At 40.0% G+C, this 15,106-nt stretch overlaps 1 protein-coding gene across 2 annotated transcripts in view; it reads right to left on the bottom strand.

Moving 5' to 3' along the window:
• The window catches only part of MAN1A2 (mannosidase alpha class 1A member 2), a 146,171-nt gene extending 131,071 nt beyond the window's left edge, over nt 1-15,100 (bottom strand). For both annotated transcript variants that reach the window (XR_004842056.1, XM_009639106.2), the window contains exon 1: nt 14,753-15,100. Coding sequence is in view for 1 of the 2 variants with exons in the window: in XM_009639106.2 (XP_009637401.1) it covers nt 14,753-15,060 (308 nt within the window). In the remaining variant the exon portion in view is untranslated. The remainder of the gene's footprint in view (nt 1-14,752) is intronic.
• Nucleotides 15,101-15,106: the final 6 nt, after the last annotated feature.

Genomic DNA, 15,106 nt, shown 5'->3' on the forward strand with positions numbered 1-15,106 from the left:
GTGCTTTCAGTAAGTTTCCACATTAAGATAATCCACCCTGCTAATAAACTACACAATTTTCATCAAGAGGCAGATTATCAGGTATTGTTGGGGTTTTTTCTCCTTTTAAAAAAAGGCAGAAAAGCAACACTGGATCAGCAATTCCCCACCCAAAAAAAAAAATGTAACAATGCAAGGCTCATACTACTCAGTACATTTATGAATATGGAAAGCAGGTTTTTGCATGTCAGAAGAGAATACAGTCCCCATCACAGAATCACAGAAAGGTTGACGTGGGAAGGGATATCTGGAGCTCAACTGGTCCAACCCCGCTGCTCTAGCAGGGCCACCTAGAGCCGGTTGCCCAGGACCACATCCAGATAGCTTCTGAATATCTTCAAGGACATAGACATCATCATCATAAATTATACAGTGGAGTTTCCTCATATATGAGCAAACTGCAGAGAATGTGAGTGATAAGCTTCACTCTGAAAAAAGATACCTTCCCAGTTGCAATGTCTTCCCAACTGAGTAAGCAATACTGTTGACAGACAAGTAGGTTAGTAAAATCCAGCACCTAGTCTATGAAATGACGGACCCATAAACAAGATAAGGATGTCAGCATCAGAATACAAAAAAAAAAAGTATAAAAGAGGAAATCGTTATGATTAAACTGCTCTCACACATTACAATCAAGTCAGCTAAAGATGACTTGGCATTCTGCAGGAACTGCTGAGCAGATCTTTGTTCATATACATCTGCAATAAAAACACTGTCAGGATATAAGAAGTGAAACAAAATACAGCACATGAGCAATGTTTCAGTAGTGTATACATCTAGAACTCTAGTACAGTATTACATTTAGTCTACACATCTAGAACTATCACAGAGGTTTTTCATAAACCTCCAAACCTCATAAACAAAAAAAAATGATAAAATTAACAGATTAAACTAAAGTAATGAAGTGTTGATTAACAGCTATCAGTGCTATTTCCAATATCAGTGAAATACTTTAACATTCAAATGTTTTAGAGACTACATATGCCGGCTTTAGACGTATGCAACAATAAAGGAGTTGGACACAAGCTACTCTTGACATGGCCAAGACAGAAAATACACAGAAGTACTGCAGCCCAGAGCATGAATCTAAACCAACAGAAGAGCTGGGGATATAAAATGTTTCAGAACTTTGAATTGTCTTCATCAGTAGAATCTCAAATTTTTCAAATTGCTTTATAAACAGTTTGTAGTACACACTGTTATCTTCCTCTGTTAATTTGCATAATACAATCACATACACATCCAGCATGTAAAGCCAAAATTCTTCCTTCTCCACCACCGCCACAGTCAACTTTCTAGATTCCCAGCAACAAAATGCAGCTCATGGACTGTTATAGTCATATGTTTGATTCCTCTAAGATTAAATTAAAATGCATTTCATTAGCTCAAAGAATTATGGCAACTTCCTTACCTCTTCCACGAAAAAGAGATCATTTCCCTAAGAAATATATTATCCATAATATAACAGTATATAATTAAGAAAGAGATGACTCAAACAGGATAGCATTGTTAATTTGACTGAGGGAAACTCTGGAACTAGAAAACAACCCACAATTCTCTCCTTCACTGGCTGTATGCAAAATGATGTTTATTTTAAAGAGTTCAGACCCAACAGTTTCAAACATCCTGGTCCAGAGTAAACAAGCATGCAGCCCCAAGATCACCAAACCAAGAAATTCAACTCTTTATGACCCAAAGTCCAGTGTGAGCTGGGGCTCAGCTCCACCAAAAACAAACTGCTACATTATGAGAGGAGACTCTCACAGTTGTAAGGCACAAAAGGTTAAGAAAAATGGTGAAATTGCTGAGACACTAATTTAATTCAAGAGAAAAATATTGACTCAAAAAGGCATAAAATCTGAGGAAAAAAAGTGGAGTTGGAATATGTTGACTCAGCAAGATCAAGAATCGACCCACTCCAAGAATCAAAGGAGGCTGATATTTTCCTACCTTACACCTTCCAGGCCAGCAGGTAAGCATGTTAATCCTCCAAAAATAGCTTATTTGGCTAGGCTCTCTGCACAAGACAGTAAATAAATGCTGTGTATCTTCTGCTTGACGAACTTCTGTGTATGCTAGAAGATGCTGAACACATACCCATGACAATTTTATAAAACCCTGTTTCTGAAGATTAATGCTCTGGCAAAAGGTCATATCCTTGCAGCATGGAAGTTAATATTAGTTGGAAGTTCTTTCCAACCCTAAGGTAAAGATACTGCAAAATCAAGCACTCAGACTAGGAAATGGAAGCTTAATTCCCTCCCCTTATAAACATTACATCACCTTCAGTCATTATTTTGGCTTCCAGGAAGAAGGGATCAGAGAAAAAAAAAAAAAAAACATAAACCATGGTATTTAAGATGGCTGTCAAAGCCTAATGTAGCTCCCTTCTTGAGGATTTCTTAAGTTTTATGGAGGCTTTTATTTACTCTTGCTTCTCGGAGGTTAAAGTTCAGTCATTCTTAATGGGTTAAAAGAAGATGAGACAGTATTAGCCACCTATCACCACAATGTATTTCAGGACCACACCTAGCCTTTGTGGGAGAAAGGCTGGGGCAAAGGCTACCTGTGACATGAAAAACAGCATGGCATAAAAGGAACGCAAGAAAAACTTCTGGATTACATTTCCATCCAACTCCTCGCATCCTCCCCCTCTCCCCACCCCTCCAGCTTTCCCATCTCCGCACCGCAGAGAAGACGGTGATGCTGTTTTAGCTGTCTTGGACTACGCGACCATTGGATAGCACTTGCTGCCTTCACAGCCCTGTTTTACTTCAGCTGTTGAGCACTGAACTGAAAACGGTAGGGTTAAATTGCTAAAAATAAGTGACCGATTCTATAGAAAGGAGAGGTAGAGCACAAACAGAAAAAATATAAAACCAAAACTAGTCTGCCACAAATGTTTTTGAACAGTTTGATGTAAATATAAAGCTTTCTAAATCTCAAAAGGCATTCTATTTTAAGCATTATTGAACCCACCTGAAAGCTGACGAGGCAAGGTTACAGCTCATGCAGTTTAAGGCAATTTTTCAAGGCAGCTTGGAAGAACTCTACTTACAGGCTGCACAGGTTCCAGAATTTGTTCTTATTAACAGAATTCAGATAGAAAAATGAATTTGTTAGGTATGAAATTTAAGGAATATTTTATTTTTTTATACTTCCACATATTTTCTACTTAGTGGAACACTAGACAATATTACATATTACATAGTTGCTTTTTTTCTAAAAATTCCATACTGTGAACCCATGGAGTTTCAAAACAAACTTGCTAGGGAACCAAAGAACACCAAGTAGCTACGACTAACTCAAAAATTATACATACCACTTCGGGCTGGTTCTTGGTTTGTTTACTTGTTACTGTATGAAAGGAAGCTCCATAGGTATTTCCTTTGGTTTTTTCCCTTTTAAACTCAAAAGGCACTTTAAATTTTCCCAGGATCACCATCAGCAAATTATAGAGTATGAAAAATTTTTAATAAAACGACGTGCCTTAATGGACTAAATCGTAGTCTTGTGCTGGGGACTGATCAGGTGTCAGTATCTGAAACTCCCAGACCAAGTAAAGGTGGTGTTTTCTTTGCAGTGCCTTAAGTTTCACCTGCAGGTGTTCCTGCAGGTTACATTACCACTTGAAATGTCACATATTTCATTCAGCATAATGATTCAAGCATCTTGACAAATTGACATGAATATGTCAAGCCTCATTTTTCTTTGTAATAGCAGTAGAGACTGGATGATCTAGTCCTGCTGTAGTGTGACGGCCAGATGCTATTCTGAGAAAATTATGCCTAAAGAGCGGAGGGGGGGGGTGTCAAGCAAAGACTATGCATAACTGCAATAACATATCCAACTGAATAAAATTAGTGCTCAAGAGATTTATAGAAACCAAAATAAACATATGAAAAGACTACAGATATATAAAAACCAGAGCAAACCAAGGACCTGGGGTTCACACGTAGTGTTAGTAACACAAGCTCAAAAATTCTGTTGTTTCAAACACACAAAAACAAAGTCACCATTAGACATTTGACTTCGAGTCAATAAACTGTTCTCATTGCCTACTCTGGCCAGCAAGAAGCTATCAAGTGCTGCAATGCCAACACAGGACTGAGTAAAAGCCAGCCGGAAAGATTCCACATTCTTTTCCATCACTGTTTTTTTTTTGTTGTTTTTCACATCAAGTAATACCAATAAGGATGTGGGGTATTTTGTTTGGTTTCAGGTAGGGGTTTTGGTGGGTTTTTTTATAAAAGGGCTTCCTTTGGTTACGAGTACAACTTCGAATGATTCTCAATCTTTCTGTTCACCAATATCACTACAAAAAAAAGCTGAACCAAGTTCACAACAGAAGTTATTTATAAGAACTTCCAGTAAAATGTCAGTCACCTCATTAGCCAAGTTCCACGTGCAAGTATTGAAACGACAGCAGTAACAATTGATTATCCCCTTCACTGAGCAGTTTATAGATAACACATACACAGACACCTATGGAAGGATACCAAGGTATCAGTCCCTCAATATGAGAAAGTTTCCAGACATGTTATAAAACTAGAAAAAAAAAATTTCAGTTATCAGGGTGACAGCTACTTGCAGTGCAATTAAGTTCCCTTCCATCATCTGGGATGTGAATCAGTAATTCATTTCACATCGAAATAGGCAAAACATTCATACTCTATGAACTTTTCACTGCACCGATTTGGACCAACTTAACAAGTGTAACAGTTAGTAGATCCAACTTAACTGTTTTTAAGTACCTAAATTGATATTTTTAATAGTTCAGAGTAACAACAACAGGTTATAATAACGTGCAAGATAGCGATAAAACTGAAGTTAAAAATTTGTTTATTTCTTTGCACTATTTCTTATAAGTTTTGATTTTTCCTATTTACTGGAAAATGTCTGTTTCACAGACTCATTAATATTTTAATTGCTGTGGATTCCACTGTCTCTAGAAGGTGGAATTATTCACAAAAGTAGAAATTCCTTGAATACCCTCTATAACATCAGAACTCCATGATGCAGAAGAGGCCACTTACCCCTCTACAGTACTTTCTTCTCCAGAAGACTCTGCATTGCAATTCAGAATTCAATACATGTGTTACTTAATAATTTGGAGAACACTTTCCACTCAAATAGAAACCAACGACAGCAGAACAGACGCCTTTAGGAAACTAAGGATGTGTTATTATAGCACTGGGAAAACAGACGCGTGCTTGCATCACCTGCAATTATTAACTTTAGAATTAAAGAGTCTTCAGTGTTTGCAAGATAAACCTGATTAACAGGAGATTTAAAAGGTCACTAGAAGCACGGTTCTTAGCCAGAGTAGTTGACACTATCCTTTTTTCAGGACTGAATTGTCTTCCTTTGGGGGAAAAAAAAAAAAAAAAAAAAAAAAAAAAGAGGAGGGGAGAATACTATATCTTATCCAGGAAAATAACTCCCCTCTGCTCTAAGAAGCACCTTCCCACTACTTTTGCCATCTCAAACAAGACCAGAGTGGCAGGTGTTTTTTCAAGTTTTGTTTATAAAGCATAGAGCAAATTTTATTTCATAGATGTAATGAAAACAAGCAGGAAGTTTGCAGTCCAGAAAGTCAGCTCTGGATTAAGATTTTTTTAATATACTACAGAAAGGATGCGAGTATGCTGGAGCAAAAGCAGATTCCTTTACTTGCATAGGTAAAACAGTAAAGAGCACTCAAAATGTAATAAATTTGTAAAGATAGCAACATATCCAGAAAAATCTGCTGAGGAAACAGCACACGCTGTAAGCTATTCTTACTAGCCAACAAACCTAAACCACGAGTACAATTCAGCATATTCAGCACAAGTTTACTTATCCAGCAGGATATTTAGAGCAAGAACATGGCAGATGTGATCTTCCGCTTCCCACTGAAGGATTTAAGGGATATGCCGCTCCCACAGACGAGATGTTTTTCTTACCCTTTGTGAGCACATTCAGTTTGATCCAATAAAAAGTAAAACAGATTAGTTTGATTTACCACTGACAGTCACCTGCTCATAAGTGGCCTGACTGTACACTTCCGCAGTTAAAACATGTCAGCAGGTCCCGGAGAAAAGCGATAACAAATTACTGAGAGGGAGAAACTACTTATGTAGCTTGCCTGTGCAAACTTCAAATGCCTTGCTGACCTACAAACAGTGCTAAACCTCAGCAGAGATGAATGTCATCTTGCAAAAGTCTTCCAAGTTGCTACCAGCACACATTAAATGTGAAAATTGACTCTTCTGCATGCTGGTGTCAATAGACACAAAGTAATCTCATTTCAGAGCTCTTAAATCTTTATACAACAAGAAAATAATTTCATCATATGCACTCCCTTAAAACTGTAATTTCACTCATGCCATACTGATCAGATTACATAACGTTAAGCCAAACAAAAACTTCAAACTTGCTCTCTTAAACAGAATCAGGGAAAATAGCTACCTGTCCATTGTAAGCCTCAACGGCAGCACTATGGCAAGCAATTGGGGAAGCATTTACAAAAATCGTCTGGTGGTTTAAGAGGTGGCTAACAAGTACGAAAGCACATAAAACATGTTACTACTAATGTTACTAAACTAATTATAGAATCATTTGGTTGGAAAAGACCTTTAAGATCATCGAGTCCAACCAAACCTGTCCACTACTAAACCACATCTCTTAAGAACCTCATCTACCAGTCTTTTAAACGCCTCCAGGGATGGGGACTCAATCACTTCCCTGGGCAGCCCATTCCAGTGCCTGATAACCCTTTCAGTGAAGACATTTTTCCCAATATCCAATCTAAACCTCCCCTGGTGCAACTTGAGGCCAGTTCCTCTTGTCCTATTGCTTGTTACTTCAGAGAAGAGACTGACACCCACCTCGCTACAGCCTCCTTTCAGGCAGTTGTAGAGAGTGATAAGGTCTTCCCCCAGCCTCCTCTTCTCTAGGCTAAAATACTGAATACCACATGCAAGGTAATCCAGTTCATGGATTTGCATCATAAGAACACTGAAAAAATGAAGGCAGGAAGACAGAATCATAAATATGATTCAACATTTGGGCAAATCAATCCTGTAAGGAGGAAAACTAATGTAGCCCTATATTTCATACATAAATGGCCTTTAGCTTTCTGTCCCAATGTTTCATAAAACCCAGTTCTTTCCTGCCACAGCGTTGATTTTCAAGCACCCTTCTCCAGCGATCAGTGAAGAACAGAGGACACGTGCTGTGGCTGGTTCAGTTACACCTGTGTAGACTGACTAGCAGCAGACCAATGACTCCTGGGCTCATAGTTGTGATTCTTCCTTCAGCACTGTCCCTCATTAACGTCTTTCACTCAGCACTAAGACATGCACAAGATACCGAAACATACTTATTTTGACAGGTCACCCTTTGCTGCTGGTAGATGTTATGGGGGGAAAGAGGGAACAGAGAACAGAACAGGGTCAGCAAGCGCTACAGGTGAACATGTGGCACAGCCACGTAAACTTTGTTTGCTTAGGAGATCAGGCTAAGGATACCTTTAAAAAGTCTCTAGCTTAGAAAAGAAGGTTAATAAATAACCTATAACTTATCTTCTCTCTCTCTCTTTTTTTTTTTTTTTTTTTTTTTTAATTTACGAAACACCAGTGTAACTGGTTGGGTACTCAAAAACAAGCACGGAAGTTACCAGGGAAAATTATCTCCCTTATTTTTTGAGATCTGCAAATACTATGTAATACAAATAATACAGAACCTCCAGATCTTTATTTAAGCGGATAGATGAAGCTACATAATTTGCTCTTTACAGGACACTAGATCAGACAACAACATAAAGACAAAAGGAATCAAAAGCCTACAAATTTTATGAGCAAACATATACTACAAGAACTTAGCAGTTCTCAGAGCTCTTCCCAATATTTCCCCCCCATGAATAAGTATATTCCTCTCAATACAATAATAAAGTAAAATCTATTTGTCGAATTTGAGGGCAAATAGCAGAAGTCATATTGATCAAATAAGAGGTAAATACATTGTAAATGCAGGTACTTTGCTAAAGTTACAATGATATAGGGCATTTAGAGCCCTCAGACTTTCTATTTCAAGGTTTGGGGCGACAGGGGAAAGGTACTTACTTTTCCCCTTTCTTGGCCTTACTACCTTGTTGGGGTGTTGAACACTCCTCTCCCCACAAACAGCTAACTTGCAACAGAATTCTGAATGTTAGTAATAAACTGATAGTCTAGTTATTGAATTGAGGCAGATGATAGCACCCACTTGAGCCTGCAACTGGAAATTCAGGGAAAAGAACAAATCCCACAAGCTATAGCCAAACACATGCCCTCAAGTTCCCACTTTGTTAGCCTGAATAACTACTGTGAGAAACAGCTGCACCCATCAGACCAGATTCTTCTGAACACTGAAAGCTACAATAATCAAAGTGCGGGATGAGGGAATAAAAGCACTGACCATGTTTCGGACTTCATGGGCTTTCTTAGGGAAGGGCGTAAGACAATAAGAAAGGAGTTACAAAATTTTTCCTCTTTGCTCATGTTCAGTCTCAGTTCAATTGTTACGAAAGCTCATACACATACAACACATGACATCACCAAATTTGTAATTAGTTTTACATATATTTGTTGTAAGGAAGCAAAAATGCACGACTCAAAACTAGCTGGGTAGGATCAAGATATTTGTGTTTACTATAGGAAACTGAGAGGATCAGAAGTTGGGAGAACTCCTTTAAGTGCACTGTACCCACAACTAGCCATGCTGCTTACTATTGCCTACATGGCTACCATCATCAAGCAACCCACATTTATGCTAGAGTTCTTTTGAGATTTTAATCTACAAAACTCCAAATGAACCAAAGCGCTACTGCCTCCCACCCACTAGCTGGCCTAAATCCAGCCAGCAGACTTTCTGCAGTTTTCCCACGCCTGATTGTTTTCCAGCATGTAGACAAAGTGTAGATCATGCAGAAAACCAACAAGTTAAAACTTTTTTTTTTTAAACTGGAAAGGATAAGAACTGGAGAACACCAGCTCTCGACTCCTCTCTTTCATAACACAGGAAATACTTTGACAAGCTGGAGTACAGCAAGATAACTTGAAGAAAGCAGCACCCTACATATGATGTAGGCTGTTCAGCAGATTGGGGGGAGGAGGGAGGAGATCTAGACAGATGGCCTAGAATTTCCATTTTGTAATTCAAAGATGAAAGCATTTCTCAGCCTACAACACAACGCACTCATGTCAGCAGAACCTTAGAAATAATACAAGCAGGTTCAGGAGAAATTAAAATTGAGTTTAAGGTTATAATGTGGGGACTCGGGCCCCATCCCTGGAAACATTCAAGACGAGGTTGGACGGGGTTGGACTAGATGACCTCTAGGGGTCCCTTCCAACCCAAAACATTCTATGATTCTACGAGTCCAGAGGAAAGCAAGGGAAAAATCAAATTTCTACAAGTCTCCAAGTACCAACATTATTTCTCATGCCTCTTCTCAAAATGGAGTCCAGAACAGAGAATGACATGTGGCTACAAAAAACTCCAACTGAGAAGTCTCTGGATAAAGATGGGCAGTGCTCTTGCAATAGCTTCAACAGTTGAAGACGAACAGCTGACAGTTATAGCTGCTCTACCCTGGACATACGAGATGTTTCTGAGCATTTGATACAGAATGTAAGATTTACACTTTTTTTTTTTTTTTTTTTAAAAAAGTTTGGCCTGTGGCTTGTAGCTGACAGCTGTAAGATACAACGCACAGGAAGAAGTGCCAACCTGTCCAGGAACTTTGGAAATAGTATCTCTTTGTACCAAGTTTGTCAAGTCACTCTGAAGAAGTCAGCCAACTTCCACGGTGACACCCTGACTTGGAATGCACTTCTCCTGCCCTCCTCAGCTCCATAGGCGTCACCATGAGGACCTGCATCTCCTGCATGTTGCATCCTAAAACTCCCTTGCTTCTAGGTCAAGCACCTCAGCTTAAACTCAGAGTCCACATCCCACAGAGACTGTGGAATCTGCTCTGAAGGCAGGCTCAATTTCATGCAATGAAAAACTGGACAGAGTAGGAGTCGGGGCGGGTGCTATAGTGGCTCCTGATTTTTCAGGGGAAAAAACAGGTTCTCTGAATCACAATAGCAAATAGTCTTAATTGCACTAATGAGCTGTGCCTCAAGTAAAGGTGGTGAAGGAAGAGCAAAGAGTTTTATGTGCTTTTACACTCGATGGCATGGCAGGAGACACTGATCCCACTGAGTAATAGAGGATAAATCATCTCCTCCGACCACTTCTACTACAGCTAATTAAGTCACATAGACCAAAAAAAATAAAGGTATTCAAAAGATGCATATTAAGTCTTTGATGATGCTTTAAAAAAAAAAAAAACCAAACCAGGATTTAAAAGAAGAAATTAAGACTGAAAGGTCTTCAGAATCATTTTTGTTACTTTCACCTCCTATGAGTAGAGACAGCAGCTGCTACTGCCATAGAGACAATCATATATTGAGCAACAGAAGAAAGAGCACTTTTAGACTATTGCCATACAGCTGCTGCCCCACCACTGGTCATATCAGACTACTGAGCTTATATCTTTGCATAACACAGAAGCCAATATTCCCTAGCTCCACAGAAACACAGTCAAAGGCGTGATTTATACTGATCTATACCTACTCACACACAGAGGCCAAGGCAGTCGAGGTGGTCAGTTGCATTACCAGCACCTGCTATCAATCTGATGACATGAAGCTTGTTTGGATTTTTTTTTTAGCACAGGCAGGAATTATGACTTGAAGTAATACACGGGAATTTAGCAATTGAAGACGCAGCTCTGCAAATTCTGAAGGACTGAATCGCTGGCACAACAGTAGTCCAAGTGCTGTTACAAAGTGGCTTTGCAGCTTTGAGCTCATAAAATTGCATTATTCGTTGCCTCTAAGATTAATGTACTTTTACCACAAAAATGATCTTAACTTTCATCAAGTAATATAAAGAGCAGCTGCTTGACACACCATTAAAGAAAGAAGTCTGCTGCATTTCCATATCACAGATAATCTTATTTTTAAAAATCTGATAAAATCAAGGAGATTACAGGGCATCTGCATTCTCACCCATTTACATTAGATGCCAAAAAACCCAAAGGAATGTTTTGTTTTGCTACTGAAGAATAAAATATCTGAGAGAGCTAGAAAGTAACCGAGTAGTGAGAAACACCCTAAGTGTTTTGTGTGGCAAAGGAGACACAGAAGTTTGGGAGAAATGACAGTTACAATAAAACCTTGTAACAAAGTTTAAGTGACACACAAGTTTGTTTGGCAAGATGTTTCTTCAAAAACTGTGCTGCTCTCGTTCCAGAATCTCTGCAATATCTTATTTGAAGTGGAGAGAAATTAATCTTTGGGAAATCAAATCAATTTTTAAAAAATATGTGTATGCACGTATCTTCACAAGTCCTGGACTAGCCTTTTCCACTCTCCCTCCTTCCAGAGGCAAATTTTGTGCTACACCTTTTCTACATTACTAATCCATTCCCCATGCGTTATCCTGCAAGTGCACACGAAGAGCTTACTCATGAAATGAACAGCTAAAAATCAGTATTAGCTTGCACCACAGGCCATCCATTTCCCAAATTATAAATTGCAGTTTTATTCCAGTTTTTAACTATCTTCTTGCAAAAAATGTTGTATTTCTTTGGATCATAGTCAAGGACACTGTAATTCTTGAACAGGCCATCAGGAAGGGATTTCCCCTTCCCCTCCTTTTTCTGCCTGGAAGGGGAGAAGGGAAGAAGGACAGGAGCAGTAAAAAAAACAGGTTAATGGAAGATGTAAAGTTTATGTCGCCAAGGGGTAACCACTGTAACAATAATAATAAAAACACTCAAGAATGTCAAGAAGGCCCAGGGGGAAGAGGTGGGAAAGCAATGTGAGGAATACAGAGAAGGTCCAGTGAGAACCATTGTTTGTACACCCAACACTAAAGCATGGCTGCATGACAACCCGCTACCTACATCATTGCTATATTTTGCTAGAAGACGGAAATATAAATATCCTCCAATGGCCTACAAAACTCTAATTTTAAGAGCTAAGGGAAAATGAGCATTAAAATATTACAGCTTATATACCAAGGGAGCAGCATAACCATGACACATCGTTCTTACTGTTCAATAGAGGTCAATACCAGCATTCACAGAAAAAACAAACAAACAAAAAAACCTTTCCTTTAGTCACTAAATCAACACACCTGTCATTTCATGATCAGGTGTATACTTCATATGAATGATCTTTCATCCGATTACTTCTGAAGTCCCACAATTCTTGGAAAGACAGCTTGCCAACCCATCATCACACTTCACATGTTAGACCGCATCCTCCCTTGTATTATCAGTAGGTTACTTCCTCTTTATCTTTTGCACCATAACTCCTCAGTGCCATCCAAAAAACAACACCTACAGAGTAAGTTGACTTTGCTCCTTGATAGTAAGCTGAACAAAGTTTTTCATCCCAAACTAAGATAACAAGTAATCTAGAATTCACTGCTGAGGACCCTTTACCTTCTCAAAATACCATCTGCCAATGTCCCACTGAAAATGGCAGCAGGTGTTTTTCCTTTATGGAAAACAGTCACCACATCAGTGCAAGGCTAGCAAATAGCCTGTTGGTAAGACTATGCAGTAATAAGCCAAAAAAAGTTGCTCCAGAAGTAAAGAACGTAACCTTGCTTCACAATGCATATTGTGGCATTCACACAAGTCTCTTACAAGCAGGTTAAGCAGGCAGGCTTTTTTGGTACTTAAGACATGTTTGGAGTAATCCAATGGTTTACAGGGCTAAAACAGGAATAATATCTATTCTTGCTCAAATAACAACTCAAAAGGCATCCCTAAAAAACTGTACCCAACAGGGACAATTTTGGGTGGGAGGCAGGGGGAGGTACACACATTCGCAGCTTATGGAAGAACCATAGGAGAGTCAACAGGATAGCCACTTTTAAGAACAGATCCCAAAGCAGCGAAATACATTTAGCTCCAGCAGTTAAGTTACTGCTTATCTACACGACAGAAAAAAGTGGCATGCACTTCGCATCATGACTAAAGCTGTAGCCTCAGTAATTACACTTAAAGAGGAAACCTGAAAAGGGCCCACATAAGTAGGTTAATCAAGAGCATCACTCCAGAACTATCAGTATCGACAAACTCCTTTTTCTACAGCCCATCTACTGGGCAATACAAGGTATAACAGTCACAGCTGGAGTTTTGAAAATTTCTGCTGAACACCTCCGTTTCATCTGTCTTCTATTTCAGAACCTGATTTTGACTGCATGTACCAGAGTGACTGGGGAAGCTAAGAAGACCACACACACACACAAAAAAAAAAAAAAAAAAAAAGACAGTGAAAGATGAGAACTTCAAAGGCGTAGTAGAGAGTGTCAAAGCCTGTGTTTTGTGCAACATCTAACTGCACCAGCAATTAACATCATAGACAAAAGAAGTCCTTGTTAAAGATTAAGCATCTATGCCCTTTCAGTCAGGAAGAAAGAGCTCATGATAAGTGCCCCAAGACATCCAACAGCAAAGATGCCTTAAGGAAAAATACCATAGTATTCAGATAGTCTTTATAACTCATAACAGATGAATAAGAAGAGGCAATTATACCCTCTCCTTTTAATCTAGCACAAACAACCTTTAAGTAATTCTTATATCATGTCAATAGGATGTATTTTAAAGTGTCCTTAAAAGAACACTATCAACACAAGTAGCCTTCATTTAAATTTCACCGAATTACTAATTTGAAGAGCATATATTTTATCACTTGTCATCACCACATTTTACACATCGTTGGCAGTGAAGAGAGACCAGTCAGCTTCACTATGATCCAGGCACTAGGGTAAGATTTAAGTAATTAATGTATGCTAGAAGTAAACACACTGTAAAACCCTCATTTAAGTTTCTGAATCTCAGTTTTGAAGGCTTAACTTCACAGAAGCCGGTCTTGAACATTTGGAGGCTTGCACCGCACAAAGCTTCAGGTGGCCCCAGAAAGCTATCAACAGCATGACATTTACCCTTGTTACTCTTAACTAGTAATTTATCTCCAATTTCTTTACAACAGCAAACACAATTAAGGGAACTGAGCCACCGGCACCTCCAATTGTCTGGAATAACACTATAACAAGTGATTTTTAAGGGCCAGAAAAGGCAATTATGCCATCTACACTAGTTCTGTGTCCTGCACATTGTAGGCTGACAGCCCCTAGGTCACAGCATGAAGTCTTTGTCAGACCAAAGTTCTTGCTACACTATTCAGCAACAAGCAGCTGTTTTGGGTAAGTGCATAAAAGCTACAGAAAAGATGCAGCAGCTTTTCAGTCACTCTCCACAGATGTCATTACTCAATCCCCTTTTTTCCACGACCGACCCAGGGAATTGGCTAGGGCGAGAAAAATAAATCAGCCACTGAAGCAGAGCTCCCATTCATCCTCCCAGCCCTTGGCTAGCCAGAAGGCTAAATTCACTCTGGAAAAGAAAACATGGAGCCACAGCTACATATGGCAGCCGGAGAACACCAGGCTAGCGCTCAGAAGTTGATGCACGTTGGGAAGGCACGAGAGGACCGCCAGCAGCACGGCAAGGACCTGCGTCGAGGGCTCTCCCTTCCACCCGGTCCGGCTCCCCCGGGGACCTGCTCCCCCCCCCAGCAGCGGCGCCCGCTCCCTTACCGGCAAGGAGGGAGGCACCTACCTGTGCCGGTGCTCGTCGTGCCCTTGCCCGTGGATGAGGAAGCCGCCCAGGTTCTTGCCCCCTTTGCTGGTGTCGACGTGAGGAATGAGCACATCCTCCAAGCCCAGGTCAAAGCGCTTGTGCTTCGAGGAGTCGGGGAGGAAGAAGAACGCCCCGAAGCACAGGGTGATGAAGGCACTAAGAATAAGGAGCAGGATAAATTTTTCGGAGAGTCTCAAGGTAGCCCTGTGGTGCGGGAAGGCGGAGGCGCCCAGGTTCAGGGGGGGCAGCCTCCGCCCGGAGAGCGGCAGCAGGGCGGGAGTGGTCATCCTTCTGCTAGCGACCACCCCGCCGGGCACGGCTCATCCCCTCAGC

Source organism: Egretta garzetta, unplaced genomic scaffold (assembly GCF_000687185.1).
Source record: "Egretta garzetta isolate BGI_Z169 unplaced genomic scaffold, ASM68718v1 scaffold85, whole genome shotgun sequence".
In the NCBI taxonomy this organism is placed as follows: domain Eukaryota; kingdom Metazoa; phylum Chordata; class Aves; order Pelecaniformes; family Ardeidae; genus Egretta; species Egretta garzetta.